The 26,278-nt window shown below is 42.5% G+C and overlaps 9 protein-coding genes across 10 annotated transcripts; 6 read left to right on the plus strand and 3 right to left on the minus strand.

Moving 5' to 3' along the window:
* Window positions 1–116: 116 nt before the first annotated feature.
* Window positions 117–15,399, minus strand: LOC106656508. The gene is made up of 4 exons (XM_014377513.2): window positions 15,198–15,399; window positions 3,043–3,611; window positions 2,473–2,964; window positions 117–2,381 (listed from the first exon to the last, which is right to left on the minus strand). The coding sequence occupies exons 2-4, from the start codon at window positions 3,372–3,374 to the stop codon at window positions 1,943–1,945; spliced, it is 1,263 nt and encodes a 420-aa protein (XP_014232999.1). The 5' UTR covers window positions 3,375–3,611; window positions 15,198–15,399; the 3' UTR covers window positions 117–1,942.
* On the minus strand, window positions 4,806–8,082 carry LOC106656544 (pancreatic lipase-related protein 2-like). Its single transcript, XM_014377579.1, has 7 exons — window positions 7,995–8,082; window positions 6,921–7,865; window positions 6,583–6,686; window positions 5,693–6,006; window positions 5,517–5,612; window positions 5,185–5,442; window positions 4,806–5,110 (listed from the first exon to the last, which is right to left on the minus strand). Exons 2-7 carry the CDS (start codon window positions 7,566–7,568, stop codon window positions 5,010–5,012), a joined length of 1,521 nt encoding a protein of 506 aa, XP_014233065.1. The 5' UTR covers window positions 7,569–7,865; window positions 7,995–8,082; the 3' UTR covers window positions 4,806–5,009.
* Window positions 8,207–10,297, plus strand: LOC106656545 (girdin-like). Its single transcript, XM_023462142.1, has 3 exons — window positions 8,207–9,046; window positions 9,142–10,007; window positions 10,070–10,297. Exons 1-3 carry the CDS (start codon window positions 8,777–8,779, stop codon window positions 10,269–10,271), a joined length of 1,338 nt encoding a protein of 445 aa, XP_023317910.1. The 5' UTR covers window positions 8,207–8,776; the 3' UTR covers window positions 10,272–10,297.
* LOC106659448 lies at window positions 11,102–12,216 on the plus strand. The gene is made up of 4 exons (XM_014382021.2): window positions 11,102–11,210; window positions 11,281–11,370; window positions 11,450–11,581; window positions 11,657–12,216. The coding sequence occupies exons 1-4, from the start codon at window positions 11,112–11,114 to the stop codon at window positions 12,125–12,127; spliced, it is 792 nt and encodes a 263-aa protein (XP_014237507.2). The 5' UTR covers window positions 11,102–11,111; the 3' UTR covers window positions 12,128–12,216.
* LOC106659447 (cytochrome P450 9e2-like) lies at window positions 12,327–14,647 on the minus strand. The gene has a single exon (XM_014382020.2). It carries the CDS (start codon window positions 14,141–14,143, stop codon window positions 12,617–12,619), a length of 1,527 nt encoding a protein of 508 aa, XP_014237506.1. The 5' UTR covers window positions 14,144–14,647; the 3' UTR covers window positions 12,327–12,616.
* A 145-nt stretch (window positions 15,400–15,544) lies between the features above and the next one.
* Window positions 15,545–17,900, plus strand: LOC106659418. The gene is made up of 8 exons (XM_014381974.2): window positions 15,545–16,400; window positions 16,476–16,581; window positions 16,646–16,812; window positions 16,884–17,052; window positions 17,123–17,212; window positions 17,291–17,542; window positions 17,605–17,694; window positions 17,766–17,900. Exons 1-8 carry the CDS (start codon window positions 16,201–16,203, stop codon window positions 17,826–17,828), a joined length of 1,137 nt encoding a protein of 378 aa, XP_014237460.2. The 5' UTR covers window positions 15,545–16,200; the 3' UTR covers window positions 17,829–17,900.
* Window positions 17,899–19,748, plus strand: LOC106659417 (putative gustatory receptor 28b). Its single transcript, XM_014381973.2, has 8 exons — window positions 17,899–18,184; window positions 18,256–18,355; window positions 18,435–18,749; window positions 18,804–18,905; window positions 18,990–19,172; window positions 19,237–19,317; window positions 19,393–19,482; window positions 19,562–19,748. The coding sequence occupies exons 1-8, from the start codon at window positions 17,931–17,933 to the stop codon at window positions 19,622–19,624; spliced, it is 1,188 nt and encodes a 395-aa protein (XP_014237459.2). The 5' UTR covers window positions 17,899–17,930; the 3' UTR covers window positions 19,625–19,748.
* Window positions 19,749–19,781: 33 nt separating this feature from the next.
* Window positions 19,782–26,236, plus strand: LOC106659445. The gene is made up of 8 exons (XM_023462121.1): window positions 19,782–20,211; window positions 20,280–20,633; window positions 20,707–20,911; window positions 21,057–21,212; window positions 22,038–22,849; window positions 22,912–23,116; window positions 23,197–23,352; window positions 24,692–26,236. The coding sequence occupies exons 1-8, from the start codon at window positions 19,838–19,840 to the stop codon at window positions 26,216–26,218; spliced, it is 3,789 nt and encodes a 1,262-aa protein (XP_023317889.1). The 5' UTR covers window positions 19,782–19,837; the 3' UTR covers window positions 26,219–26,236.
* Window positions 21,907–24,669, plus strand: LOC106659415 (odorant receptor 49b-like). 2 transcript variants are annotated; one of them, XM_023462143.1, is made up of 5 exons: window positions 21,907–22,849; window positions 22,912–23,116; window positions 23,197–23,352; window positions 24,246–24,336; window positions 24,562–24,669. In XM_023462143.1, exons 1-4 carry the CDS (start codon window positions 22,023–22,025, stop codon window positions 24,294–24,296), a joined length of 1,239 nt encoding a protein of 412 aa, XP_023317911.1. In that variant the 5' UTR covers window positions 21,907–22,022; the 3' UTR covers window positions 24,297–24,336; window positions 24,562–24,669. The 2 variants fall into 2 exon arrangements, with proteins under 2 accessions (XP_023317911.1, XP_014237458.1); XM_014381972.2 differs by having other exon boundaries at window positions 24,246–24,669.
* Window positions 26,237–26,278: the final 42 nt, after the last annotated feature.

Raw genomic sequence — 26,278 nt, forward strand, 5'->3', positions numbered from 1 at the left:
ATTTCAAAAATAAATAACACCAATTTTAGTGTGAAACGCCTCTGAAACTTTTAATTTTCTTTAATACTTGCGTCAGTATGGATATGAAAAAATTTGAATAAACGGATTAATTTGAACATTTTTATTTTCATTTTGAGTTTTTTTGTTCACAAAGTATATATTCTTTATTCATAGCATTGTTAACAGTACTCCATAAATATAGTGATAGAAAAAAAGCAATAATAATTTCGTATTTGGCATCGATATGTTGGGATTATACAATATTTACGTAAAATTGGCATACATAAATCGATATACATAATGCCAAACACTAATTAACAATTTGCGCATTCAAAATACTCATCTGTGGCTTCGAATTTCTTGGAAAGCTGTAAATTCTATGTAAATATATATAATATTATTTATTGTGTATGTATAGCATAATTAACATTATTGTAATATTGTTTACAGTATCTTACAACTTCCCAATTATAAAACGGGCGTATTCAACAATTAAAACATTTTATTTTATATTCAACATACAAAAATTAATTTTTTTCCTTCTTTTTTTTTGGAAAGGATAATTTTTTTTAATCAATGTTTGAAAAAGTTTTTTCGTATTGTTCTACCTATTTGATAGGCGTGACGGTTTTTTTTTTATTAAAACTTTTCAACGTATGTAAAGTATTGCGTAAAGAATTCAGTTCAAATTTGAGCACTATAAATTTACTTATCTACCAGCTAAAAAGTATTTCTAAATAAAGTGAACAATGACTTTAACAACATTTATTAATAAGACTTTTGCAAATGCATTCGGTTCCATCGCTAACTTTACCCCACTAACATGTACATTCATTTTAATTATTTGTATATTAATATCGTCGAGGAATATGTGCGCTCTTTGGTAGCAGTTTTACGTCTATATTTAATTCAAGCAAAAACGTTGAACAAATAATACTGTAATTGATAAATTCATTAATCTTTGGCTCGCTACACTCATCGCGTAAATTCATCGATGCAATTGTTAAAATAGCTACACATAGATTTTTCGAGCCTTGTCTCGTTTCTAACAATAGAACTTGTACTTTATTACTCCACATAAGTCATATTTCTTTCATCGTAACGTCTACTGACTTTATTATTCGCAACCTATCCTAAATTATTTTTCTAAAATTTCAAAATTCAGGGATCCTTATAGATGCATTTTATGTTAAAAAATAAATTATCGTTCTTTAGAAAATCTTAATTAAATATGTCTCTTATTGATAATAAAAAATAATATATCGAAATGAGTATTTCGTTGACTAAATTATTTCAACATTCGAAAAGTAACCTGTAAATTTACCGCAACGTCAAACCACCTTACGTCAAAAAGTAAAATCAAAATTTTAAGTGAAAAAAGTTTCTCGGTAAAAAGTATCAAATAGAAATTCCATAACTGAGAAAAAAATCGTAATTAACATGATTCGGAATCACGCGGAAAACCACGAGCCGATTAAATATATTTTCTTATTCACATTCATGGCACGTCCGCTTTGAACAACATGAGGTTAGTTTCAATCGTATCCGTAAGTGTGTGTGTTAACAAATAATATGCGAAAAAGTCAACGATTTACGATTTTCCTCTCGCATATCGTTGCAACTCGAATAGATTCTAAAATAATTCAAAAAGGCACGGACCTATCGGTATATTATATATACAAACGTCGTATTATTATGTAAATATTTACATTACGCGTGGAGCTTTGAGCTCTCGCAATTTAACGCATGCAGCTAAAAATTATTGATCATCGCAGGGGTAAATTGTAAATTTGTAATCTCCTCTCGACGGGCGAAGTACACCCACACACACACACACACAGAGCCCTGCACAAAATTGGCAATTACGAAAATATATAAGCGTTGTTCGGCGATCGATGAAAGCAGTTGAAATATTTCGTCCAGTTCAAAGTTTAGCTGATATTTAATGGGCCGTAGTAGCCGTAGCGATATTGGCATTGGCCTGGACGCAGGAGGCGACCGTCGAGACGACCGCCGCGGTTTCGCCCATGTCGTTGTTACCTCCGCCGCTGCCGTCGTCGAGCGTATGAAGCCAGTTGAAGATCAGCATGTTCCTCTCGTACTTGGACAGCTGTCGGCCTCGCTCGCGCTCGATGTCCTTGACGGTGAGGGCTTGCTCGTGCTCGCGGCCTCCTCCCAACCCCGGAAGCGCCACGTTGCTGCCGATCTTCGGCGGTAGGCCGAGGGCCGAGGCTGCGCCGGACGCTTTGCGGCCGCAGTCCATGCTCTCGGGTCGTTTACGAGTGCAGCCCGAGGCCGAGGCCGGCACCGTCACCTCGAGCTTGTCGAGGTTGAACTCGCTCTGGGAGAGCCGCTCCAGGGCGCGGTAGGTCGTCAACAGCCTGTCGAGTAACGGCGCGTATATAGAAAATTATTACACCGAAAGAATAGAGATCGAGATCGAGAGAGAGAGAGAGAGAGAGAGAGAATTACCTTCTCTTGATGTAGTTCTGTCGGATCTTCTTGTTGACCGATCTGATGAGATCCGCGGCGGTGAACGGCATCGCCGACGGCTCACGATGCCGTTGCCGTTGCTCGACTCGATCGGCATTGGCGTTATTATTGATCGAGGGCAGAGCGCACGAGGCGCCGCCGTAGGGCGAGGGCAGCTGAGAATTGGAGACGACGTCGCCCACGGCGACCCAAGTGCTGCAGGAGCGCGAGGCCCGATCGAAGCGCACCTGCTCCAGGAGCATACGGCCCCGGCACGAGGACAGATCGAGATCGTACGAGGACACGGTCGAGCGCAACTGGCTGCACCCGTTGCGACAGGAGAGCAGGGTGTCGCGCGGACTCGCGGCCAGCTGAGTCAGGTCCGAGGTGCTGAAGCTCTTCTGCAGGCCCAGGGCCGTGGACAGGGCGCCGAAGCTGCGGATCAGGTCGGTCTCCTCCTCGAACCACAGATTCTCGAGGATGTCGGCTGGCCTGAAATTTTATTTTATCTCAAGTTCGACTACCCCCTTTTTCCCCGGAAAATCTTCTAAATCATGTATAATAATGTACCTATTGCTAAAGACGCGCAATCTCGAGTCGGGATTGGGCGACGGGCCGCGATCCGACAGGTGCATGTCGCTGTAGGACTTGAACGAGCCGACCGTTTTGTTTCCTCCTCCTCCTCCTCGATCGCTGCCGGCCACGGACGAGCAGCTGAACAGCGACAGGTCCGTAGTGACGCTCTCGTGGCTGGGCGAGCGCAGCATCCGCTGATTGATCTGCACCGCCGGCTGCTGCTGCTGCTGACCCGATTGTTGTTGTTCCGCGGGTACTTGAATGATGACGGGCATCACGATGGTCGTCGGTTTCGTCGTCGTCGTTGTCTCGCTCGCGTTCGACATATCGTTCGATTAATTTTTATCCAATTACTATATCGTTCGGGGGATGATGTAGTAGGACATTTATATCGGCGTATTATTCAACGGCGATTAATTCATGTCACTCGTTGGCACGATGATATTGTTATAGTTTTAATTGGTTCGCGCAACTGATCCAAACTTTTATTCTGGTTCTTCGTACAAAGTTTTTCCAAAGTTCAGGACGTGATCATCTTTTTTTAAGGCTTCTTGTTTATAGTTCTGAAAGAAAAGTTATCCACTAGATTGTTTTTCTTTAAAAAAATTCATTCGAGCGAATTGCGAAGGAAATGGGCGTATTATATTTCGCAATGAAAAATTCTAAATAAATAGTTCTAAAACGCGTCGCGTTACAATACGCCTAAATTTGTAAACAACGAATGTCACGTGGGCCCACACAGCGAACCGTCACTTTTTTAACTATATACTATCGTTACACGGTTACACTTCGCAATAAATATCGTTCCGTCAATGCACATTCGCACAATACATCATCATGGCGAGTTTCGTCGCGTTGTATTCGCGCTATCACTCGAGATAACAGCAGCACAGCAGGGGGGTTAAAGTGGGGTCGCGCTTTCTCTCTCTGTGCCGGGGGTGTAGTAGAGAGAATGTGCACGAACGATCAATATGTAAACTGTGTGTGTGCCGTGTGCATGTGCGACTGCGGGGCTCACACGAGTTCACCGCCGCGCGCCTATATACAATAAGTATGTCACAAAAAGCTGTAATTTGCGAGTGCCGACCCTTATCGCGTCGGTCACAGTTGCGACGTATGACGCGAACGACGATTTTACGGAGAATAATTAACGAGCGGGTGGAGATATGGAATTTCGAATTGAAAAATAAATGCGATACGACGAGCGGGGAGTGATCACTTGCCTTGTTTCGAGCACTGCGGTTAAATTATAAAAGCAGCCGCGATGTTAGCAATTAAATGCCAACGACGTTCGAATTTTTTTTCGCTAAACGCACTTTTTTCGCGTCGAGAATCAAAAGATCAAATGCAAAACACGGAAGCTCGCGACGTCTCTCGTGGCATTTATATTATAGTTCCGCACACGCCAGTCGAGAGAAACGGAGTCAGCACGGTTCCTTTATTTACTAACTGGAAGTTCGCAGTCCACTGCTGCTGCTATATATATATATAAGATGCGCGCGCAGAGAGACCAAAGTTCTCCCTTTGAGCCCCCTGATGCGCTCCAACCGAGAGAGTTCATGCATTTGCATTTGATCTATTTTTACTTTTTGCAAACTCGCTGCTGGGGGACGGTTAATCGCAATGACAAATATGAAGATTTTCCAGGGGTTAATATTTTGTAAGATCGGGTGAAACCTTCAAGATCTGCTGTTGATTTTAGAAATTTTTTAAAATGGTTTCCATTTAATTCGGGATTTGTGAAAGAATCGAAAATCTTAATCGAAGATATCTTTTATTATAATATTATTTCGAAAGACATCGACTTCCTAAAAATTGTAGCTACCAAATTAAGTTTATAAAAATAATTCTACATTCGACTTATTAAAAGCTATCAAATTTACACATCATCACATAATATAACAAGTAAATAAAAAAATGATAGTATTATTAAAAAAATATTGCAGAGCTAAGAAAGTTTATTATCCTTTAGGCAACAATTCCTTTGCCAAACGTGATAAATTCGAGATGTCGTCGTTGGTGATCTGTTTGACGATTCTCTCCTTGTCCGTGTCTTTCAAATCTGAAATTTCATCATTATTAGCAAATAATCGCAAAAAAATGTATGAATTTTTCATCGTTAAATCATGAACTCACGACAATGGGGCGAATCGTCTCCCGTGGGTACGAAGTACGATCCCTCGTTTTGAGGATAAGTCTTGATGGAGTGTATGCCCATTTCCGGGCAACTCGCGCGATCGTCCGAGCAAGTAGGGTGAATCAAATTTTCAAGATTCTCGTATAACTTATTCCATCGATGCCCGACGAAAGAGCAGCTATTATTCACGGCGTTGTCTATCGACTCGGTGAAATATTTGTAGGAGCGGCCGTGGCTGCAGATCGCCTCTTGAATCACTGCAACGCGATATAAACATTTTTTTTTTTTAAATTTTTTCTAGCGGACTGGCGCGAATAACAAAATTATTTACAATTTGCTGGTATGAGCAGGGATTTCCAGAATCCCGTATCGATGTCGACGCATCCCGGTTGGGCCTTGCCTCCGTTGGGATAAAAATCAGTGAATCCTAACAAAGAAATATACAATATTAAAATTCAAAACAACGATTCCGAAAAATAATTATTCATAGTCCTCGTGCGTATATACCCAATTGCTCCGACAATCCGAGCCCGAAGAACAGCAGCGTCCGAGCGTTCGTGTGTATGATGTCGACGTAGGGCGCGTCGTCCGGCGTCAGCTTCAGTTCCGGATCCTTCGACTGGAAGCAGGGCTGAGCCGGATCCAAGCCCGTGACCCGGTTGGCGATCCAGGCGCCGCCACGCGACGCGTCCTGCTTCTCGTTCTGCTTGATCACGAAGGCGGCGCGTCCGCTTATGTGCGCGCCCAGACTGTGCCCGATCAGATGCAGACGGCCTTTACGGGCCCCGTTCGGCGATTGCGTTTTGATTTTCAACAGTAGACTGAAAGACAAAGTGGATGGTATCGATTAATTTTCTGAAATTAATTTGGATCATTTTTTTTGTATTTTTAGATCGAGAGAGTCGGATTGGGTCAACGTGAGAGGGGTCAATGGCGGTTCTAAAAGTAAGAATGTTTTGGTGCGTTATATTTCATACGACAAAGTAACGAGTTTGTTAAGAAAAAAAAGGTGGAAAAAATAATAGCGATCTTGACGTCACTACCTTGGAAAATATTCACTGACTAACGAAATCTTAGGCGCTCGATCGACGCGTGCACTACACAAACGAGTCGGATCAATTACCCTCATTACTTAACGCTTATAATCATTTTACGATCCGCTACAATTCTATCTCGCGAGCAAATCTATATACACATAACGAGTGTAATTGTATCAGTGCCATCCGGTTATGTTGGAAAAGTCCATTTGCGCGCGGTATAAACAGATGTATTTTTTTCGTTGTTGTTGTAATTTATGCCAGTTTACGTGCTTTATTCGATATTATGCTTTGAAATTTAAAGAAAAAAAAAGGAAGAAAAAAGTAGAATTGAATATTGAAAATTGTGTGTATACTTACGAAGCGATCGCCTCTCCCACTATTTTGGTGCTGGCCGCAGCTGACACGTAATTGAACGTGTTGCTGCCTTTCTGCCAATCGGTGACAATTACATTTGCATTCTCCTGCGCGGAACAAAAAAGGCGAAATTAATTTTAATTTACGAAAGGCACAAAAGAGTTATCCGTTCTTCCGAAAAGCGCGCAAAAGCTTTATTCGACGCGCGCCTATTGTTCTAAAAGTGTGCCGTTTTTAGAAATCTACGCGAAGATGCGATAAATTATGTTTTACGGCGATATTTAAATAAGAATATACGAATATACGCACGCAGGAAGCGATAAAAACAGTGCAGTACTTACGTAATTGAGAATGGAATTTTTCATATCCGCGAGCCACTTTTCATTTCCGTGCGACAAAAATCCATGGGTTATGACGTAGGTGTTGCGTCTGATGTCAAAGTCGCTGCCTCTCAGAGTGAAATTCGCGATGCTGAAGGCCTGATAATTGGGCCGCCTGCGAGTCGAGAAGTAAAACTTGACCTCGTCGCTCTTGGTCTCGGACGACAGTATCGACTCCAGAGCCGCGGTCAGCGGTCCCTTGGGAAAGCCCAGACAGTTGAGCTCCAAGCCGTCCTTGACGTACTCCTTGAAGTCGTCCACCTTCTCCTTGACGCTCGTGATGGCCTCCTCGGCGGTGCTGGCCACGGCGTCGGTGGTCTTGTCGACGGTGCTGCCGATGGTGTCGGCCACCTCGGACACTCCTTGCTTCACGCTCGTGACCTCGCTGGCCACCGCGCTGGTCGTCTTGTTGACGGCGCTTCCCGCGATCTCCTGCGTCTTACCGATCGCGCTTTTCAGGCTACCGGTCAGTCCGCGCACGGGACCGCCCCGAGCGAACGAGCCGAGCAGATCCAGATTCGCCGCTTGGACGGAATTACCCGTAGTGAACAGCAGGATCGCGATCACCGCCACCGAGGCAGCACCGAGAGCGGCCGAGCTTGGTGCCATTATCGTCGCGTGCCTTGTTGCAGTTTTCCAGAGAGAGAGAGAGAGAGAGAGAGCTTGGATACTTAAAGGCTACTGCTCCGCGCGCGAAGGCTGACGAGTCGCGACTGATTATTATTACGAGCCGCGGCAAAATTTTGCGGTAGCAGCTCCGAAGAGATCTTTTTCTTTTTTGCCAGACGCACCGATGTGGACGCAGGAACTGTAGGAGGTTGTAACGCGTGGTTCAAGATCAACCTGGTTTCTGCGTGTGTAGCACGTATTTATGTTAATTGCGCGTGTTATTTTAATCCGAAAAACCTGTAAGCCGATCGATATCGATAAATCGTCGTTGAAGACTTTATAGTGCACACGCTGGACTTCTGTTGAAAACTAGCTTCGATAATTATTAAAAATACTTATCAATTTAGTTACATTATAGATGCTTACCTTTCGTAAGATTTCTTACTTTTTCGCTCGATAGTAAAGTCATAGTAGAGCTTTGTTTTACGTTGATGAAAATATTATTGAGCTGAATGAATAATTCTAAACACTCGGCAATTTTTTTTTCATTTTATTGCACTTTAATTTATGTTTGTTGTCAATTTAAATGTATTCATGATGCATACACACTCGTTGCAAGATTTGAACTACATTTTTCGTTCGCGTTCGATTCTCGATTTTTATTTTTACGTCTGCGTACCGATCAAACGATTATTAAGTTTCGACAGAAGGTGTAAACTTTTTATTGGCTGACGACGTACGTCGCTTGTTGTGCGTGACCCTGTAACGTGATTCGAGTAATAATTTCGATCGCGAGAGAAGCATTTGTTTGAGGCCTCTGACCTGCATCGGACTCGCACAAATTGTTTCTCGACCATGAATTTTAATTATTGGTTTTTTCAATATTTTTCATCTTGTTGTTATCCTATTAAGGAACAAAACGCGTACAAATAATCGAACAGGTTTCAGGTATTGAAGAATTTTTTAATTTGCTTTTATTATAAGCGATCAGCTGTTTTTCTCATATGCGGCGACCTGCTAAAATTAAAAGTTAACTTACGAAAAAATCAAATGATACAAAACAACGAATACTTTTTAATTTTATCAACATTGAAAATTCACTAAAAAATAATTCTATAAAATTACATAATCAAAATGAATTTTGCTTTCAGAAACAATTATAATGAATTCCTGAGCAGTGAGTACCGGCACCCGCAGCGAAATTAACGATGATGAAAAGTAATGCGACCGAGCAAAAACTGCCGATTGCCACTTCACGTACGACATCGAACATAATACAGAAATATCGCCAAACAGCCCAAGAAAAATCGAGACGACTCGGTGATGCCCAACAATCGCGCTACGAGGACCCGAAATGTCTGTACGCCGCATCTCCGAAGCTCAAGTGTTTGTGCGGGGAAACCAGCAAGTCAAGGCTGAGCGGCTTTTTCGCCAATTTAGCCGCAAAAATACGAGGCTCCCGGACAAACGAATCTACGGTAAAACCACGCATAAATCAAGATTTATCCTGCACATTTTAATCGAATTTTTTTTCGTTCAATGTATGATAAATTGACGATTATCGATGTTTCAGACTCAAAATAAAATCTCTGGACAAAAGGTGCCAAATTCAAAAAAACTGATTAACAATGAAAACGGTAAAAATGGCATTACTGCGTCAAACAAACGAAAAAAAATCGAAGCTACCGAGAATACTAATCTTCTACATCAAAAAGCTAAAAAAGAAACCAGAGCATTGAACGAAAGTAATTCAAAATCAAAGCGACATCAAAATCAAATGAGCACGATTTTCGAGAACAAAACTAGCCACACACTGGCGTCGACGAGCTGTACCTTCGAGAACGTGTGCAAAGCCAAGCCCTCGAAACTGAGACACAGAGAGTTCAGTTGCGTCAATATCGACAACGATGGATACGTCGAGAAGCTAATTAAAAAGAAGAAAGAGGAGGAAGTCGAGAAGACGATCGGCATGTATCGCACCATAGTGGACAACGTATGCGAAAAAATGCAGAAAGCCGAGGAGTCAAAGACGTCCATGAAATTATCCGGCGAAACGGAGATGTTGACGGCTCCGGAGATAGCTCGAGCGATCCAGGATCTCGTCAATGAAAATCACAAGGCCGAAAAGGAGGAGGAGGTGGTGGAGGAGCCGGCGATAGTCGAAGAACCATTTCCAGTGGCGAAGCAGAGCAGCTTCAGATGGAGGAGACTCGCGAAATCACCGAAAAGAGACGAGGCGGATCGCCTGCGCAAGACCATTCATTGGTTGGAGGAGGGCGCGCGACAGCTCAGGGAGGATCTGGCCAAAGCCCGATCGGAGCTGCACGAGGAGCGCAAGGCGGCGAAAATCGCCAAGCGCAATTTCGAGGCGAAACTCAAAGAAGCGACCACGGCCGAAGCGATCAAGTACAAAAAAATCATAGCCGATCTCAAATTCAGGTAATTTTATAAAAATCATAAAGTTCAAAATATTATCGTTAATTTTGTACAATAACTTCAAGGTTGTCGCAAACGTCGTCTCGAAGCGTTGCGCATGCATACCACAGGGCATTGTCAGTTGATATTTTAAAAGTTGAAAATTACAAAGATGAAATAGCCGAGTTAAAGAAAAGACTCGTCGAAGCAGAGCGCACGATACAGGAAATGAGAAGTAGCGAAACAAGTAAAGAAAAGATTGAAAAAGAAAATGATTTAGAAGAATGAAAGGCTCCAGTCACTGGGCACGGTTGAAATTTGTGCTTTCCCAGGCAACTGATCTGCGTTGCGATGCAAGTACGTATCTTATAAATTATTTACATTTTTAAATTGTGGAGGCTAATGTAATTTTTGTAATATTTTAATAATGAAAAGTCGAAGGGTCATAGGCTTGGACGTATCAACTTTTCTGATCATGTTGGTCCATGTTCAGCGATATTCTCTGCAGAAACCGCAGGCACGATTGTGAGATAAGTAGCTGGATGGCGAAACTCTCGTCGATGCTATTGTCGATATTCCAAAAAAATTATTTCATTTCTTGATATTTATTATTCTATGGAGACAACGTAAGGTATGGGACATGAACGTACTTTTACATTTAAAAAAACCTGTAATAACTGTATTCTATTTTATTTCAGGCCGAAAATGGAAAACTTTTAAAGTACTATTTTGAAAATTAATCCCTCAAGTATTTAAAACTATTATTTAAAAAAAAACAAACCAATATCGTACATTTGTTAAAATAAAATTAAAAATAGATCATGCTTACAATTAAACTTGAAATGTTGTAAATTTCCATTCGATCTATAAATCATCTAAACATTATTTTTCAATTTATATCGTTTGTCCAAGTAACTCTGGTCGTATCAGACTGCAATAGGTGCTATTATTATCCAAGACGTTATTTGAACTATCATTTCATTTATTATGTAGTGATTATACAACCTATCATAACACATGAAGTTTGCAGTTTGTATCAAATATTAACCTTTCAATATAAAATTTTCCAATATTTAATTTCGCGAACAAAATTTAAAACTTCATTCAAAATATCAACAACAAAAAATCATGTCAGTTGCCAAATCCTCGAAACCAGATTCTGTTGAGAGCGCAGTTGTCGACTCGCACAAAAATAAATTGCGATTAATCACAGAATCGAAAAATGATGTAAGTAAGAGGAGATTAATGACGATAAAGAGTCTATATTCATAATACAAGTAATAATGAATTTATTTAGACTATTGGTATTAAAGTTTACGAACTTTTTGATAACGTAAAAGTTTCGGACGTAGCCGATAAATTCGAATTGATTCTACAACGAGTCACGGTAGGCTGTGAAATTACATAAACTGATTGTTTGTTGACATCTTGTTTATACGTCTACATGATAGCTGCTTTAATTTTAGGAACTCCAACAATACGATCTCGTCGAACCAATAAAATTAGTGTCCGAAAAATTGAGACGTTTAGACGCCACGACAGATGAATTAGTCGATAGCTACAAGAAGTATAAAATGTTAGACGATGCTGATTCTGACGTAGGTTATGATCCTTGGTACTTTTAATATTTAGCACAACAAAGGAATATGTAATGATAAATTAACAAATCCCAGAGCTCCGACTGTACTTGTTTGACGGCGATCTCCTGTTCCTCGTCCGAAACTTGCATCTGCGGCGAATCCTGTCACTGCGACTCGGACTCTTGCTCGTCGATCGACAACTGCGATTTGGACGGCTCTTTCTACTCATTAGGCAAAAAAAACAAGAAATGCACCAAACCCGACACAAAATGTCCTTTGGCTAGTATCGCTCTCGCGCTACAACAAAAAAAACTGCAAAAACCTTTCAACTCGATAAACGAAGGAATCATAAGAAAACTTTCCAAGACGTTCCAACTCGACCACAATCTCATCCCTTGGGGCAAGGGTTTGGTCGAGCCGATAAATGAGGACAAAGTTTTTTCCAAAGATCTCGGTACTAATTGCGATTTGTCCGGCAGTTCAACGGTAAGGAAAATCGATTGTTTACCGATTGACATTTTAAATACGTTGATGATTAATTTTTATTATTGTGCTCATTTTTAGGACAACAGCAGCGATACCGAGTCTTCTAATCAGTAATCAATATTTTTGCTATTTATATTATTCATTTTTATTACTGTATACTGTTTTAATACTTACAATGTTTATGCTAGTCAGGATATGTTTGTGAATTTTCAATTAACTTATCTAGTGATATGTACGAACGCTTATTTATATAAAATTTTCAATAAGAACTTTTCAATACGAATATAAATTTTTTATTTACTGAAAGTTATATAAAACGTTTATAATGAAATTCATTAATTTCAGTATGAACAAGAGATGTAGCAAATAATAATCATAGAAAAAATCATAAAATTTATTTATACTCTTACCAAAATAGAAATATTTGTACAGGGTTCAGCTACAATTTATCAAAATACTTTTTTGGCTTTGGTCCTAATACATCGTCATCACATCGTTTTGCATACTTGTTTCGCGTTAAAAATAAATTTAATTACAAAAAATCGAAGTTAAAAAAAATCCACTACATTACGCGTACGCACTGGCATCGGTCCTCGGCTCTATCGCCAGACTGTAACCGCCCGGCGGTATCAAACTGAAGGTCTTTTTGCTGTAGACGAGTGGCGAGCAGGTCTTGTCGTTGGGCACCAGATTGAACTTGGACAGCAGAAAGAAGAACAGCAGCTTCGTCTCCATGATGGCGAAGCGATTGCCGATGCAGCTCCTCGGCCCGATGCCGAAGCCCAGATTCTGGGTGTCGTTGATGGTGACCTTCTTCTGATAATAGCGGTCGGGATTGAAGCTGTCGGGCTCGTCGTAGTACTCGGGGTCGCGGTGTATCGCCACCGCCGGTATCCACACGTTCATGCCCGGCTGGACGACGAACGGCTTGAGGCCGGGTAGCGCGGGCGGCAGCTCGAAGGCCTTGACGCAGAGCCGATCGAGGAAGCCCGCCTGCGGATGGAACCTCATGGACTCGTTGAAGATGGCGTCGAGGTACAGCATGTTGTTGAGCGCCTCGTAGGTCAGCTTTCCCTTGCTCCTCTCGAGGACGTCGTCGATCTCGTCCTGCAGTCGTTTCTGGATGTCCCGGTTGATGGCCAGCTCGTGGGCTATGATGCACATTTGCGTCGAGGTGGTGTCGAAGCCGCCGAAGAAAAATATGAAGGCCTGGGCGGTCATGGAGGTGATGTCGAGCTTGAAGTTCTTGCCCTCCTTGCCGCGGGCGTCCATCATCAGCTGGATCATGTCGGGCCGACTGATTCCCTGCTCGTCGCGGGTGGCGATGGTCGTGCTCACGATACTGGTGAAGAAACGCTGGACTCGCTCGCTCACGAACTTGATGTTGAACCACTTCATCACGTTGGGAAACGACCGGGCGATGAAGAATTTCAAGGTCATGACGCCGTCGATGGTCGTGGCCTCCTTGCCGAGGATGAAAAAGTCGTTTTTCGGATTTTCCAGTGAGTTGACGTTGATGCCGAAGGCGCAGGTACCGATGACGTCGTTGGTCAGCTTGCCGAACATGTCCTTGGTGGCTATGGCCTTGCGCTCTTTTTCCGGCAGATTGCTGAGGTAATTGACGAAATTTTTACCGCACACCACCATCAGCTCGAACATGCCCTTCATCTTGCTGGAGGTGAAGGCCGGACTCAGTAGGGCTCGGGCCTCCTTCCAGCGCTCGCCGGCGATGTTGAAGAGGCCACCGCCGAACAGAGGATCGACCGAGTCGTCGATGAAGGCCTGATGATCCGGAAAGTTGTCGAAATTTTTGATGGTGACATTTTTAATGACGTCGAGATCGCGAAGGACGATCACGGGCCGCATGAAGTCGAACGCGCCGATGTACTTGGCCTCGGGATTGTACCTGTAGATGTTCTTCACCGTCTCGCTGATGTGACAGATGCGAAACACGGCGCTGGCCATCGAGCCGAAGAACGGCACTCCCGGCACGTAGGGCAAGTTCAAGGACTCGAAGTAACGCAGGCGTGCGTTCAGAAACGACCAGATCGCGTACAGGACGGCGCCGATCAGCAGCCAAGTCGTCAGCTCCATGTTTGTGTATATACTTAACTATAAACTATTATATCGATAGTGCGAAAAACCGATGATTTAAGGCGCGCAACTAGGAAAATTGACGTTCGAGACGCGACTGAAGGTTATTGGCGTGCGCGAAGTCGTCGTTCGTCCCCTTCCTTCCTCTCTTCAAAGATTGAAAAACTCGTTTTTGCTATATATAAGTATGTGATTTTTTTTTCGTTGCTGATGTTTTTTATGTTATTATTCAGATAAGATTACGAACGAGCAAATTTATTCGATTGTTTGATCGCTGTTGTGCTACTCGTGTAACATTATTAGTTGGATTAATGACGGCGTGAAAATCGTACGTTGAAAAATCCATTCGTCATAATTACGCGTGAAAAAAATTGGTATTGCTCGATTAACTGGCACTAATGTAACACTTCTTGAAATTATTTTTATCTGATTAGAGTAAACAAATATGCGATCATATTATGCACTTTTCGTTACTTGTTCAGACTTGTTATTTGATCTAAATTAAACATTGGCAAACTTTCATCATCGCTACTTTACAACGACTGAAATTTTTGAGACACAATTTTAGATGTTAATCAATTGATAAATTATTTATTGCTACGATTTTATGAAAATAAAAATGTCAACAAATGCACGCCAGCAGCCGCACTTAACAGTGTCAATGTCAAGGTCGAAAAATATACTCGCACGGCGACATCGACGTGCGGAGGCGAGGCTGCGCTACGAAGGAAATCAAGTTGTCTCGATTTAAACTGATCGTGACGATCTTTTCAGAATAGAAGTATGTCGTGCGTGCCGATGAACGACGTTCGCGTCAAGTGGGAGGTTTTCCTCTCTACTTTTCACGCTATGGCAATTGACACACGGCAATTTTCGAATTAATCTCTTTTAATTAAAGTAGGATTATATAGCTAACACTTTTCTCGTTTCAAATAATTCGATTTAATATTTTTAATTCAATCGCAAGGTAACATTTTAAAAAGTCGTTCTGGTAGTAACATGCAATATAGAAAGTTTTAAATAAGAAAGCGAGCTAAGATTCTTGTTCGTTCACCTGAGATGGATTCGCTGAAAAATGCAACTTTACGAGTTAAATCTTTTGTCACAGATCCATAACTTGGCTGATTATTCCTTCCAATTGTATTTGAAATGCTAAAAAATCGATGATTAATAAAAACAACCGTCAACTAATGGATAAACGCACAGCTTTGCCTGCCAAGTAGGAAGAAAACCTGATGCTGCCGCGAACGCGGACGACTCGATTATGAGCCGTCATCTCGATGACGTCAAATGTTATTTCTCCCTCCCAACTATGATGATCTCTCATCCTTTGAAACTACTCGTACAATTAGCCAAGCGCCATAAATCATATTAAGTTCATTGTCTTGAACGATTCTTTTATTAACTATTCTCCATGATGTTGTTATGATCGTTACTTTGAGAATATCACAGGAAACAAATGTTCTCAACAAAAACTGCGGCGACTTTTCCACTTGAAAAAAATGCATTATCTGTCATCGTGTTGCACTTATCTCTTATTGACTTATTTTGCGTGTAAATACATTTTTCTAAATAACAAATATAGAAAATCGACAGATAAGTCATAAAATTGAATAGAAGCTCTATGCATATGAACACTCTTTTCAGCAGTTTCGACAGCGAATGGTTATGCTAATCTATTGGAACGGCTTACAGAAATTGCAGTGCTGCGCTAAATAAAATATAGTCATCCGAATTATGCATTCTTGAAATATCGGTATTAGCTAATTTTTTACTCGCTGTTTGACATACGCATACACACAGGTGAGATGAATCGAAGCAATATTACTACACGTGAATTACGAAAATGAAGACGTAGCGGGTGCATTGCCTAGGATAAAAAATGAGCCTCACTTCAAAACTTATCGTCGGCAATAAGACGCACATTCGAGCGATAAAACAAGGACGTTATCGTCGCTCGATCAATTCAATCAACTGCATGTAAAAGTCTTATCTACGGAAAAAAAAGGAAAAACTACGATGAGCGGTTTATTTGGATTTCACTCGTACTCTGAAAAATGGCCTGCAAGAACTCGAACGACGCTTTCGAATCCGTAGCCTGGGCATGGCGACTCTTCATCATTTATCCCTTCGCATTGAGCAATCGAAGCGCCGAAAAGAGATTCGCCATTGGCAAAGTCTCCGTCGTTTTGTGCTTCTTGATTTTCGTGGCGATCGTCGGATATCTGTATTACTCGTCGGATACCGTCAACGACTCGTAGGAAACATTCGAGCTATTTCTCTTTCTCCATTTTGTTGTTGTTTTCACGAATTTTTTTTTCTTTCAATCCAGAATGATGGATTTGTCTTTGTCGTTCATAACGCGGAATCTGCAACAAAGCTCCATCGTTTTGTCTTTCTTCGATTGTGTCCTAATAAAGTTTATATACCGGAAAAAAGTAATTAATATGAAAAATCGATTATTCAATTGAACAAAAAAATATTGAAAATAAATCTGTTTAGATTATTGAATTCATGGAGGGCTGCAGCGACCAAGACAGACGTCTGCAAGATCTACGATGCAACGTAAACTACAGCACCTTAGTGAACAAAGGTCGAATACTCGTGGCATTACTGCTACTTTTCACTTTACTTCGAGTGGAATCCGAAATTTTTACGGATTTCAAATGGTACGTAGAGCGACGACGACTAAGAAATCCATAACAAATATTAATTATAAAACTTTTAATCGCTCGCTCAGGCGCATACCAGTTTACATCCAAGTATTCAGAAATTACTTCTGTCTGCTGCAAGTGGCGAACATCCTACTCTTCGCTTGGTACATAATCAACGTCGGCTGGCGGTTCCGAATGCTGAACGACAAAATAGCCGAGACTTTTTCACCGAGATGCGGTGGAAAATTACCCACGGTAAGATCTTCATTTTCACGTCGCGCGACAATATCTATAGCAATTACAATTTCTTCGCGATTGCGATCAGTCCACGGCGTTCTTATCCGACGCATCCACGATTCACGCCGAACTCTGCCACATGGCTCGATCGATCAGCGGCATATTTTCCCTCTGCTTGGTAATATGCAGCCATATACTCGTATTACATTCAACTTTGACATGTTTACTTTTTCGCTTTTTTTTTTATCGGATATAGATAAACTGGGTGATAACCACATTCGTACTCACCACGACCATGATCTACTACATCTGCATCGAGCTTCAAAAGAAGCTCATTATCAACCACGTATTTTACTACCTGTCTTGGATCTCGATGTACGTAGTGACGATCGTCATCTCTGTGATAGGCTGCAATTGGACCAGCTCGCAGGCCGCCAAGACCATCAAAGTCCTGCGTAAAGTTTCGATAGCGAATATGGAATTCGACGATAAGAACATTCAAAAGGAGGTAAATTTTCGGGAGATCAGCATTTTTTTGTATACCTGCAAGCGTCGATGTTATTATTCCAGCTGGAAATCTTCTCTATGCAAGTGCAACACAACAGCTTGATATTCTCGGCGTGGGAACTGTTCACCATCGATTCTTCGCTCTTGCGGTCTGTAAGTAGAAAAAAAAAATAATCAGATTAATTTCAGCCCCCAATGTTCATATAACTAACGTCGCGACGCAGCTCACAACGGCAGTGGCAACGTACCTGGTTATCTTGATTCAGTTCGATCCGGATATATCGTGAAGCGAATCGTCATCAATTTATAATTCAGCGGGGTGAGAACTATTAAGCGAATTGCATTTTACTCGTTAATTTGAGTGCTCGCGCGAGCACGTAATAACGAAAATGGTTCGTTCCGTTTTATGCAGTCGTCTCGAGCTCGTTACACAACTGAACATGGCTCACGATCTTTACACCGTTATCGAGTCGATGGGATGGATGTATCGATTGTTCGGCAGCTTCCCTCTGATTTTGAAGGGCCCGGTCGGCTCGAGGCAGTACGCCCTCAGCACCGCACTGGTGACCTACAACATCATATTTTATCTGGTCGTCGTCAAGCTGTTTTCCGACTGCCTCGGATCGACTTTGCACACCTTCGAGTACGTGAGTCGATGTATCATTTGAAGGGTAAAGTACGGGATTTTAATCGGACATGAATTCTTTTGAACAGTGTGGGAAATTTGAAGTTTTTGATGATCTTCACGAGATTACTCGAGAATGTGTTAACTGCCAGTGACTTTGCCATTATTAGAATAATTTATTGCAAAACAGTAAGTTATACACTTCGGTTCACTTGCTGTATAGAACAAAACTGAAAACAACGTCTATTAAGTATTAAATTTTTTTCAGATCATCTCGAACCTTAACATTTTAAGCATGCAAGACAAAGTCTTGAACAAATTCGGCCACTCGTTCAATTACAAAGTCAGAGCTAGATTGACTGCTCTACTCACTATCGTGACATCGATTATCATTTGTGGATTGATAAATGCAGACCTGTACGCCCAGGATTTTGCGGAAATTCTTATCCTCAGAATCGTTGCGAATATTAATTTTTTCATTCATTACGCTAATATTCTGCTGTTCGCTATGCTGCTGCTGAACGTGGGCTCTCGTTTCGTGGCTCTCAATAAACTGATCGAATATAATGACGCTTTGTCGGAGGTACTACGTCGTTTTGGCCGATCGACGGAAAAATTATGATGTTTGATTTTTTAGGATGCGACAGCCGCGATGGAATTTTTGTGCGATTTAGCCGAGGTCCACGCGCACTTGTGCAACGTGGCCAAATCTTTCATCAAAATTTTCACCCTGACGATTGTAAATAAAAACTAGAAAAAAATTTTGTTTGGGTAACGTTACACCTTGAAGCATTATTATCGATAAAATTTTCACTTTTTCAAGTTGATCAGCATCGCGGGAGCATTCGTGTACGTGACGACCATTCTGTACTACGTATTCGTGTCCATGAAGTACGGCATCGCGACCGTGGGAGCTGCCAATTTCTGCTCCATGATCAGCGTGCTGATTCTCAACGTGTTCCTGGTTTTGAGCATCGTACTGAGCTGCAGCTGGACGAGTTGTCAAGTGAGTGACGGATAAAATTGATGTTTGTTTTTTCTCACGAGTCTGCAACGTTAATTTTGCTTAGGCCAACAAGACGATAGAGATTCTTCAGCGACTCGGCCTGAAAAATCTCAATGACGAGAAGAACAATCCGCTGATCAATGTGGTATGCCTTTTTTTTTAAATATAGCTCAAAATTTTATTTTTAAAAGCTAAAGATTATAAATGTACTTTTATACAGACTAGACATTTTTCAATGCAAGTATTGCATCACAACTTAATATTTACGACTGCGGGACTTTTCTCACTGGATTCGTCTCTGCTTCAATCGGTGAGAATAAATCTTGAAATTAAATTCTGCAATCGATATAACGTCAACAATTTTTTCTCTTTTTCAATTAACTTTATAGCTAGCCAGTGCCGTAACGACCTATCTGGTAATCCTGATACAATTCGAACCACAATTGACGTGAATCTTTGTTATCAATTGAAGTTAGTTGCCATAGATATTATATATAAGCCTCAACCACGCCCGCGCGAAATAATTAAACAGGCTCATCGTTAAGCGATATACGTATGCACGTTATTATATCTATAACGCCTGTGTCTAGTAAGTAGGCCTGTCAAACACATACACCACGTCTACTTGGCACAAAGTACACATTATACATAATAAGAAAATCATCATGTTGGTCGAATCAATTTTTCCGACCACCTTTAACTACCTGATCGCGTCGGGTTTTTGGCTGCCGACGAATTTTGACGATAAATTCAAGCCTTTTTACTACGTCTTGGGACTGTTTTCCTGGCTGAGCGACATGATGTTATTAATACCCATGATAATGTACGCGGTGCTGAGCGAGGAGTCGTTTTCCAAGTTGATGATCGACAATCTGTTCTTTCTCGCGACTTTGCTGAATTGGCTGGCCAAGACGACTTATCTGTTGATCAGACGATCCAATGTTATCGATGTGGCGTACAAATGCGGACACGTGCGATGGACACAATTTCGAGACGAGAAGGAGGATGAAATAATCAGAGAATCTAAAAAGAGCGAGAAGTATAATTGAAACAATTCTTTACCTCGTCGATATACTGAAATCTCGATCTCTATTATTTTGCTCATAGCTTCATCTCTCGCTACTGCGGAGCGATGGTGAGCGCCAACATCATCAGCAACGTCCTCAGGCCCGTGACCAGCGCGAATCCCGAGCACAAGCTGGTCGTCGACGCCTACGAATTTTGCGATCGAGGCCAACCCTCGTGCTTCTGGTCCTGCTATCTCGCCCAGTCCGTGGGCTTCTTCTTCGCCGCCGTTTTCATCGTCGGCTACGACTGTTTGCTGTACAATCTGATCTTGCGTTGCTCGGCTCATTTCGCCGTGGTGGCGCATCGGATGCAAAGATTTCGGCAAGGAGTCACGAGGATCACGGAGCGGAGCTACTATCGCGACTGTTTTCGGGATCATCAGGCGGCATTGATGTAATGAGAGCTGGCGCACAAAGAGGATCGATATATAGAGACGTTAATCGACCCACTTTTATTTATCCTTCAGTATCGTGGACGATTTGTGCCGTATTTTCGCCGAGACGGTATTCTTGCAATTCTGCTCGAGTATATTGGTCATATGCACGACGGTATTTTTCTTGTCGAAGCAGGAGCCGATGAGTCCGGATTTCGTCTCGACGGCCGTCTATCTGTTCTGCATGCTGGTGCAGACTTTTCTCTACTGCTGGTTCGGCTACAAGCTTACCGAAATAGTAAGGTATCACTTCTATCTAAACGAAAAATTCGATTGCCTCGCATAAAACGAAAAAAAAAAAAAAATACTTCGTGTCAACGTAATCAATTTTTTAATGTAGCTTGTCATTATATAAAACAAAAAATGGAACTTACCCGTTATAGAATCCGAAAATGACGGACGCCATTTATCAGATCGATTGGGTGAATCTGCAAAACAAAACCAAGAAGATGATTCGGTTCATGTTGTTGATGACTTCGAGAAAAATTGAGCCGTTCGACAACGCCTTCGTCAGTCTCTCACCGGTATCATTTATCAATGTACGGCATTAATTTGTTCATATTAGCCAAGAACTCTCGACAGTTAACTACAAAAATCGAATTACTTTTTGCAGATAGTAAAATTATCCTATTCGACGTTTATGGTCTTGACGAAAACTAGTTAAAAAGTATTTTTCACGCAATTTTTACAACCTTTATTTAGAGAATTGATGAGTGATTGACATTCATTGAGGCATGAGTATGTACTTACTCTATAATATAATCCTGCACGTCAATTATAATACGCAACAGTAGTTACATGAATACATTTAGCCAAATAAAGTATAGGAAAGTACATGATCTTATTGATTGTTTTATTATCTAATATTCATGATGGTTCTCATTACAAAAATATCTATCTTGTAGAATTTACTTTTGCGGTTATAAATTTGGTAGCAATGTAAGAAAAAATAAATATCGAGCTTTAAGTAAAATTCAAATTTCAACTATAACAATTTTATCTACAATAAAAATGAAAAAATGGCAAGTCGTGTATGAAAACTTTGCTCGAGCATCCTCAGCCTACGTTTCCCAATTCACTCTGATACACTTTTTTTTAAAATACAAGTTTCACTCGCAAGCAGTGTTTGTGTCATCATAAAAATGTGGCTCGATGCGCAATCCATAATTATGCTATTATTAAAAGTAGCAGTCGCCTCGTCAATTATTGAAGAGAGGGTGGATAAGAGCGAAATTGACACGCAGGGGAAAAAATGAGGGATGTATCGCACGAGCTATTATTAAAAAAAATAGAAGATATATTTTTATGACGTTGCATTGATTATCATCATTCGAAGTCCGTTTAAAATCATGTCGGATATCAAGCCGTCGTCCGATCGCGACAAAGAAGTCCCAAAAAATGCCAAACTCGTCGGTTTCGAGAAGCACCTGTTTCCCCTGCTGTTCTCCGTGCTCGGGGCATCGGGCATCTGGCGAATGTCTCGCGTCAGGCATCCTCTCGCCGTCTTGCTCTGGAAGCTGTACTACTTGCTGGCCGCGACGAGCGTCTTCGTCCTGTTCTTCACCATCTCCGCCGAGCAGCTGATCAACGACGAGAAATCCTGGCGCGAGTTCTTCGAGAGTCTCTTCCTCCTGCTCACCATCTTCAACGGCATGTGCAAGATCGTCAACGTGCACTTGCGCCGGACGCGCTACCTGCGCATCGTCTCGCAGCTGCTCCAGGACTCGTGGCTGGATCTGCGCGACCCCGAGGAGGTGGCCATCGTCGAGGCGTCCAAACTCGACGAGCGATTCATCGTCAGGTTCAACATGACCCTGGTGTTCTTCAACAACGTCAGCAACGCCGTGGGACCGCTGCTCGACGGCAATCCCGGTCGCGACCTGATGGTCGACGCTTACACGCCCTGCCGGAGGTCGGCGAGTCTGGCCTGCTACCTGATCTTCTACTGGTATCAGGTGTTTGGCTACAACATCACGAGCTTCGTGCACATCGGCTGCGACGGCTTCTTCTTCGACACGGTCGATCGCATCTGCGCGCATCTGAAAATATTGGAGCGCAGGCTGGTGAAATTGCCCGAGCTAGTGGGCGCGCAAAAGTTCGAGAGCGACGAGGAGAAGATGCAATTCGAGATGGATTACGTCAAGGAATGCGTGCGATATCATCACAGCATTTTCGAGTGAATATTGTACAGAGGCAAAGTTTCGCCTTTTCAATTTAATTTTTCATATTTTTTTTTAGAGTAATGCGCGAGCTTCGCGGCACGGTCCACGTCGCGATAATCGTGCAGCTGCTCTCGAGCGTCATCGTTCTGTGCACGAGCATCTATCTGCTGTCCTGCCAGCCGCTCTTCAGTCCGGAATTCTTGCAGCTGTTCATCTACTTCAACTGCGCCCTGTTCCAGAACTTCTTTTACTTCTGGTTCGGCTACAAGATTACCGTCAACGTGAGATATCTTTTTCTTTTAAATATACGATTTATATTTTGTACTTGAAAAAAAAAAAAAATGAAATCAATTTATTAAAGACGCTGCACGTGTCTCAAGCCCTGCTGGACATGAACTGGTGGACGCTGGACGTCAAGACTCGCAAAATGCTGCTGTTCGTAATGATGCGTACGTCCAACAAAGTCGAGCTGTTCAACAGCACGATCATGATACTGACTCCCGAGTCTTTCGTTAAAGTACGAATAACGTACGGTGATGCAAATAATTGGACACAGTGTGTTCTTGTACACCAAATAACGATGATACGGGCGAGGGTCTCAGTAGCTCAGACGGTAGACTACTCGCCGGCTTAAGGCTAGGTGTAGTCGGTTCGTCTCCGACCTGAGTCCATATTTTTTGTTCGGTGTACAATAATTAATAGTATATTTTGCACCTAGGGAGTGAAAAATTGGAAAGTCTCAGAGCACGTGTAATTTATCATCCGAGGCGAAACCGAGGCTGATAATCCCCCGGCCTAAAGTAACATTTTCATTTGGGGTGGCACAAAAATTTATTTAGTATTATGATTGAATATGGAAATCATCGTTTAGATGCTCCTATTTAATTAAACTCCTAAAGATAACTGGCGGAAAGCAATATCGAAAAGTTGAGCATTTTTCAATATAAAGAAGTTGGTCTGTTGTCAGTCATTGAAAGTAATAAAAATCAATTTATAAGACACATTCCTTCAATAAGAAAGCGTCAGCAAATATTTCTTATATACTTATTTTGACTTGGCCACTTGCAGATTAACGTATAAAAGTACTCGACATCTAGCGGTGAAAACTCTAAGTGATATTGTCATATTTAAAGTGGTCTAAATTTTTTTTAAGAAATAAAATGGTCATTTTTAGGTCATCTAAAATACGTATTAATACAATTTCAAACATAATTTTGATAAATTATGTTGATAATTTTCACCAAGCCATTGTTTATAAATTTCTTATAAACTGTTTATAAATTGAAAACCGTATTTTCGCCAACTAATTTTGTATCGATACCTTCTCAAATAGATACAATTATAAAAAGCAAAATCGTCATTGCCAATTTCGAATAAAAAAATTTAACGATGATTTATTTATCTGCTCAGATACTCAAGCTGTCGTACTCGGCATTCAACATTCTCAAGCAGACGTCGTAACGAGCAAAGATGACGCACGCGAAGTGGCTAAAGTCATTGCGTATGTAGTAAGAATTAGTTATTGCATAAAATATCGATTTGAAAATTAAAAAGTAAGTACATTGGATTAAATGAAAGATTTTAATTATTATTAATTGTTGAATTAACTCGAAAACGGTACATCTCTCTCCCCTCATTGAAACAAGCGAAGTAACAATAATCTAATCTAATCTGATCGTCTTCTATTAATAATCAATGTGGTTGACGCTCTGTCGCGTCACCGCAGCCGCAGCAGCGTAAATCAGCATAAATCGAACGTACAACAACAATGCGCCGGCCGATCTCCACCAGTAGTAGTAGTAGTAGGCGATGCGTCTCTCGACGCAGCAGTACTGCCCGACTTACAATAATAAAAGCTCAGAATGCTCGTCTTGGCTCTCGTTGTCGTCGTTCTCGCGCTGCTCTACACCTATTCCCATCGAAGATTGAGCTACTTCGAGCGAGCCGGTGTGCCTCACGCGGCCGGATGGTTCCTCGTGGGCAGCTTCAAGGATCTGTGCCTGCGTCGCAAGCATCTGGGCCAGGCGGTGCGCGACTTTTACAACGTTCACCCGCGGGCCAGATACGTGGGCGCCTACGATCTGGGCCCTCGCAACCAACCCATAATCGTGCTGCGAGATCTCGAACTGATCAAGAGCGTGACCATCAAGAATTTCGATCGATTCTGCGATCGCAAGGCGTTCCTCGACCCGGAGGTCGATCCCCTCTTCGCCGGCAATCTGTTCAGCATCAGGGGCGACAAGTGGCGCGAGGCGCGCAATCTACTGAGTCCGGCCTTCACCGCCTCGAAAATGAGGCTGATGTTCGAGGCGATGAGGGACTGCTGCGAGGCGTGCGTCGATCACGTGGCGCAATTGTCCGAGCTCGAGAGGATGGAGATCGATACGAAGGACGTGTTTACGAGGCTGACCAACGACACCATTGCCAGATGTGCCTTTGGGCTGAAGGTGGACTCGCTGAAGGAGCCCGACAATCAGTTTTACGTGCTCGGGAGAAAGGGCACGGATTTCAACAAGTTCACGTCGGCGAAATTCGCGCTGGGCTCGTTCTTTCCCGGTCTCATGAAGCTGCTCGACGTGAAGTTCGTCGAGGACGACGTCGGTGACTTTTTTAAAAATTTGATCGCCGACACGATACGCAACAGAGACGAGCAGGGCGTCAAGCGTCCGGACATGCTTCAATTGATGATGGACGCTCGGGGCAAGGATCGTGAGAGTCACCTCGAGCTCGACATCACCGAGATGACGGCGCACGCGTTTCTCTTCTTCTTCGGGGGCTTCGACACCACCTCGACCCAGATGTGCGTCATAGCCCACGAGCTGGCGGTGAATCTCGACGCGCAGCGCAAACTGAGGGAGGAAATCGACGCGGTGGGCCAGCCGACTTACGAGGCCATCAATTCCATGCCGTATCTGGACGCGGTCTTCAAGGAGTCGCTTCGCATGCACACGCAGTTCAATTTTCTCGACAGGGTCTGCACGAAGAGTTTCGAGCTGCCGCCGACCCTACCCGGTGCCAAGCCGTTGATCGTTCAGCCGGGCACGAACGTGTGGATACCAGCGACGGCCATTCACAGAGATCCGAGCTACTTCGAGAATCCGGACCGCTTCGATCCCGATCGATTTTTGGGAAAGACAACGACGACGACGACGAGCGACAACGACTACGTCGTGAATCTGGGCTTCGGGATCGGCCCGAGAGCCTGCATAGGCCAGCGATTCGCCACCATGGAGATCAAAATTCTGCTCTTCGTCCTGCTGTCCAAATTCGAGCTGAGGGCCAACGCGAAGACGCCGCAGCCCTACGTTTACAGCACGAAGTCGATCACGCTGCTGCCGGAGGGAGGATACTCGCTCTCGATGATACCCAGACAATTAAATTAAAGTATAATGCACAGCGAAGCGTTGAATTTTGTATTGATTCGATATCGAAAAATCGAACGC

This window comes from Trichogramma pretiosum, unplaced genomic scaffold (assembly GCF_000599845.2).
Source record: "Trichogramma pretiosum strain Unisexual culture from Peru unplaced genomic scaffold, Tpre_2.0 scaffold20, whole genome shotgun sequence".
In the NCBI taxonomy this organism is placed as follows: Eukaryota; Metazoa; Arthropoda; class Insecta; order Hymenoptera; family Trichogrammatidae; genus Trichogramma; species Trichogramma pretiosum.

Coding starts and splice junctions, on each gene's coding strand:
- LOC106656508 (XM_014377513.2), bottom strand. CDS start 3,374: ATGTCGAACGCGAGCGAGACAACGACGACGACGAAACCGACGACCATC. Junction 2,965..3,042: donor TTGCGCGTCTTTAGCAATAG/GTACATTATTAT, acceptor ATAAAATTTCAG/GCCAGCCGACATCCTCGAGA. Junction 2,382..2,472: donor CAGAACTACATCAAGAGAAG/GTAATTCTCTCT, acceptor GTTACTCGACAG/GCTGTTGACGACCTACCGCG.
- LOC106656544 (XM_014377579.1), bottom strand. CDS start 7,568: ATGGCACCAAGCTCGGCCGCTCTCGGTGCTGCCTCGGTGGCGGTGATC. Junction 6,007..6,582: donor GTGGGAGAGGCGATCGCTTC/GTAAGTATACAC, acceptor TTTGTCTTTCAG/TCTACTGTTGAAAATCAAAA. Junction 5,443..5,516: donor CCTGCTCATACCAGCAAATT/GTAAATAATTTT, acceptor ATCGCGTTGCAG/TGATTCAAGAGGCGATCTGC.
- LOC106656545 (XM_023462142.1), top strand. CDS start 8,777: ATGATGAAAAGTAATGCGACCGAGCAAAAACTGCCGATTGCCACTTCA. Junction 9,047..9,141: donor CCCGGACAAACGAATCTACG/GTAAAACCACGC, acceptor TCGATGTTTCAG/ACTCAAAATAAAATCTCTGG. Junction 10,008..10,069: donor ATAGCCGATCTCAAATTCAG/GTAATTTTATAA, acceptor AATAACTTCAAG/GTTGTCGCAAACGTCGTCTC.
- LOC106659448 (XM_014382021.2), top strand. CDS start 11,112: ATGTCAGTTGCCAAATCCTCGAAACCAGATTCTGTTGAGAGCGCAGTT. Junction 11,211..11,280: donor TCACAGAATCGAAAAATGAT/GTAAGTAAGAGG, acceptor GAATTTATTTAG/ACTATTGGTATTAAAGTTTA. Junction 11,582..11,656: donor TAGACGATGCTGATTCTGAC/GTAGGTTATGAT, acceptor AACAAATCCCAG/AGCTCCGACTGTACTTGTTT.
- LOC106659447 (XM_014382020.2), bottom strand. CDS start 14,143: ATGGAGCTGACGACTTGGCTGCTGATCGGCGCCGTCCTGTACGCGATC.
- LOC106659418 (XM_014381974.2), top strand. CDS start 16,201: ATGGCCTGCAAGAACTCGAACGACGCTTTCGAATCCGTAGCCTGGGCA. Junction 17,213..17,290: donor GCATATTTTCCCTCTGCTTG/GTAATATGCAGC, acceptor TATCGGATATAG/ATAAACTGGGTGATAACCAC. Junction 17,695..17,765: donor ATTCTTCGCTCTTGCGGTCT/GTAAGTAGAAAA, acceptor GTCGCGACGCAG/CTCACAACGGCAGTGGCAAC.
- LOC106659417 (XM_014381973.2), top strand. CDS start 17,931: ATGGTTCGTTCCGTTTTATGCAGTCGTCTCGAGCTCGTTACACAACTG. Junction 18,185..18,255: donor TCGACTTTGCACACCTTCGA/GTACGTGAGTCG, acceptor TCTTTTGAACAG/TGTGGGAAATTTGAAGTTTT. Junction 19,483..19,561: donor ATTCGTCTCTGCTTCAATCG/GTGAGAATAAAT, acceptor TTAACTTTATAG/CTAGCCAGTGCCGTAACGAC.
- LOC106659445 (XM_023462121.1), top strand. CDS start 19,838: ATGTTGGTCGAATCAATTTTTCCGACCACCTTTAACTACCTGATCGCG. Junction 20,212..20,279: donor GAATCTAAAAAGAGCGAGAA/GTATAATTGAAA, acceptor TTTTGCTCATAG/CTTCATCTCTCGCTACTGCG. Junction 23,117..23,196: donor GCTACAAGATTACCGTCAAC/GTGAGATATCTT, acceptor AATTTATTAAAG/ACGCTGCACGTGTCTCAAGC.
- LOC106659415 (XM_014381972.2), top strand. CDS start 22,023: ATGTCGGATATCAAGCCGTCGTCCGATCGCGACAAAGAAGTCCCAAAA. Junction 22,850..22,911: donor TATCATCACAGCATTTTCGA/GTGAATATTGTA, acceptor ATTTTTTTTTAG/AGTAATGCGCGAGCTTCGCG. Junction 23,353..24,245: donor CTCCCGAGTCTTTCGTTAAA/GTACGAATAACG, acceptor TTATCTGCTCAG/ATACTCAAGCTGTCGTACTC.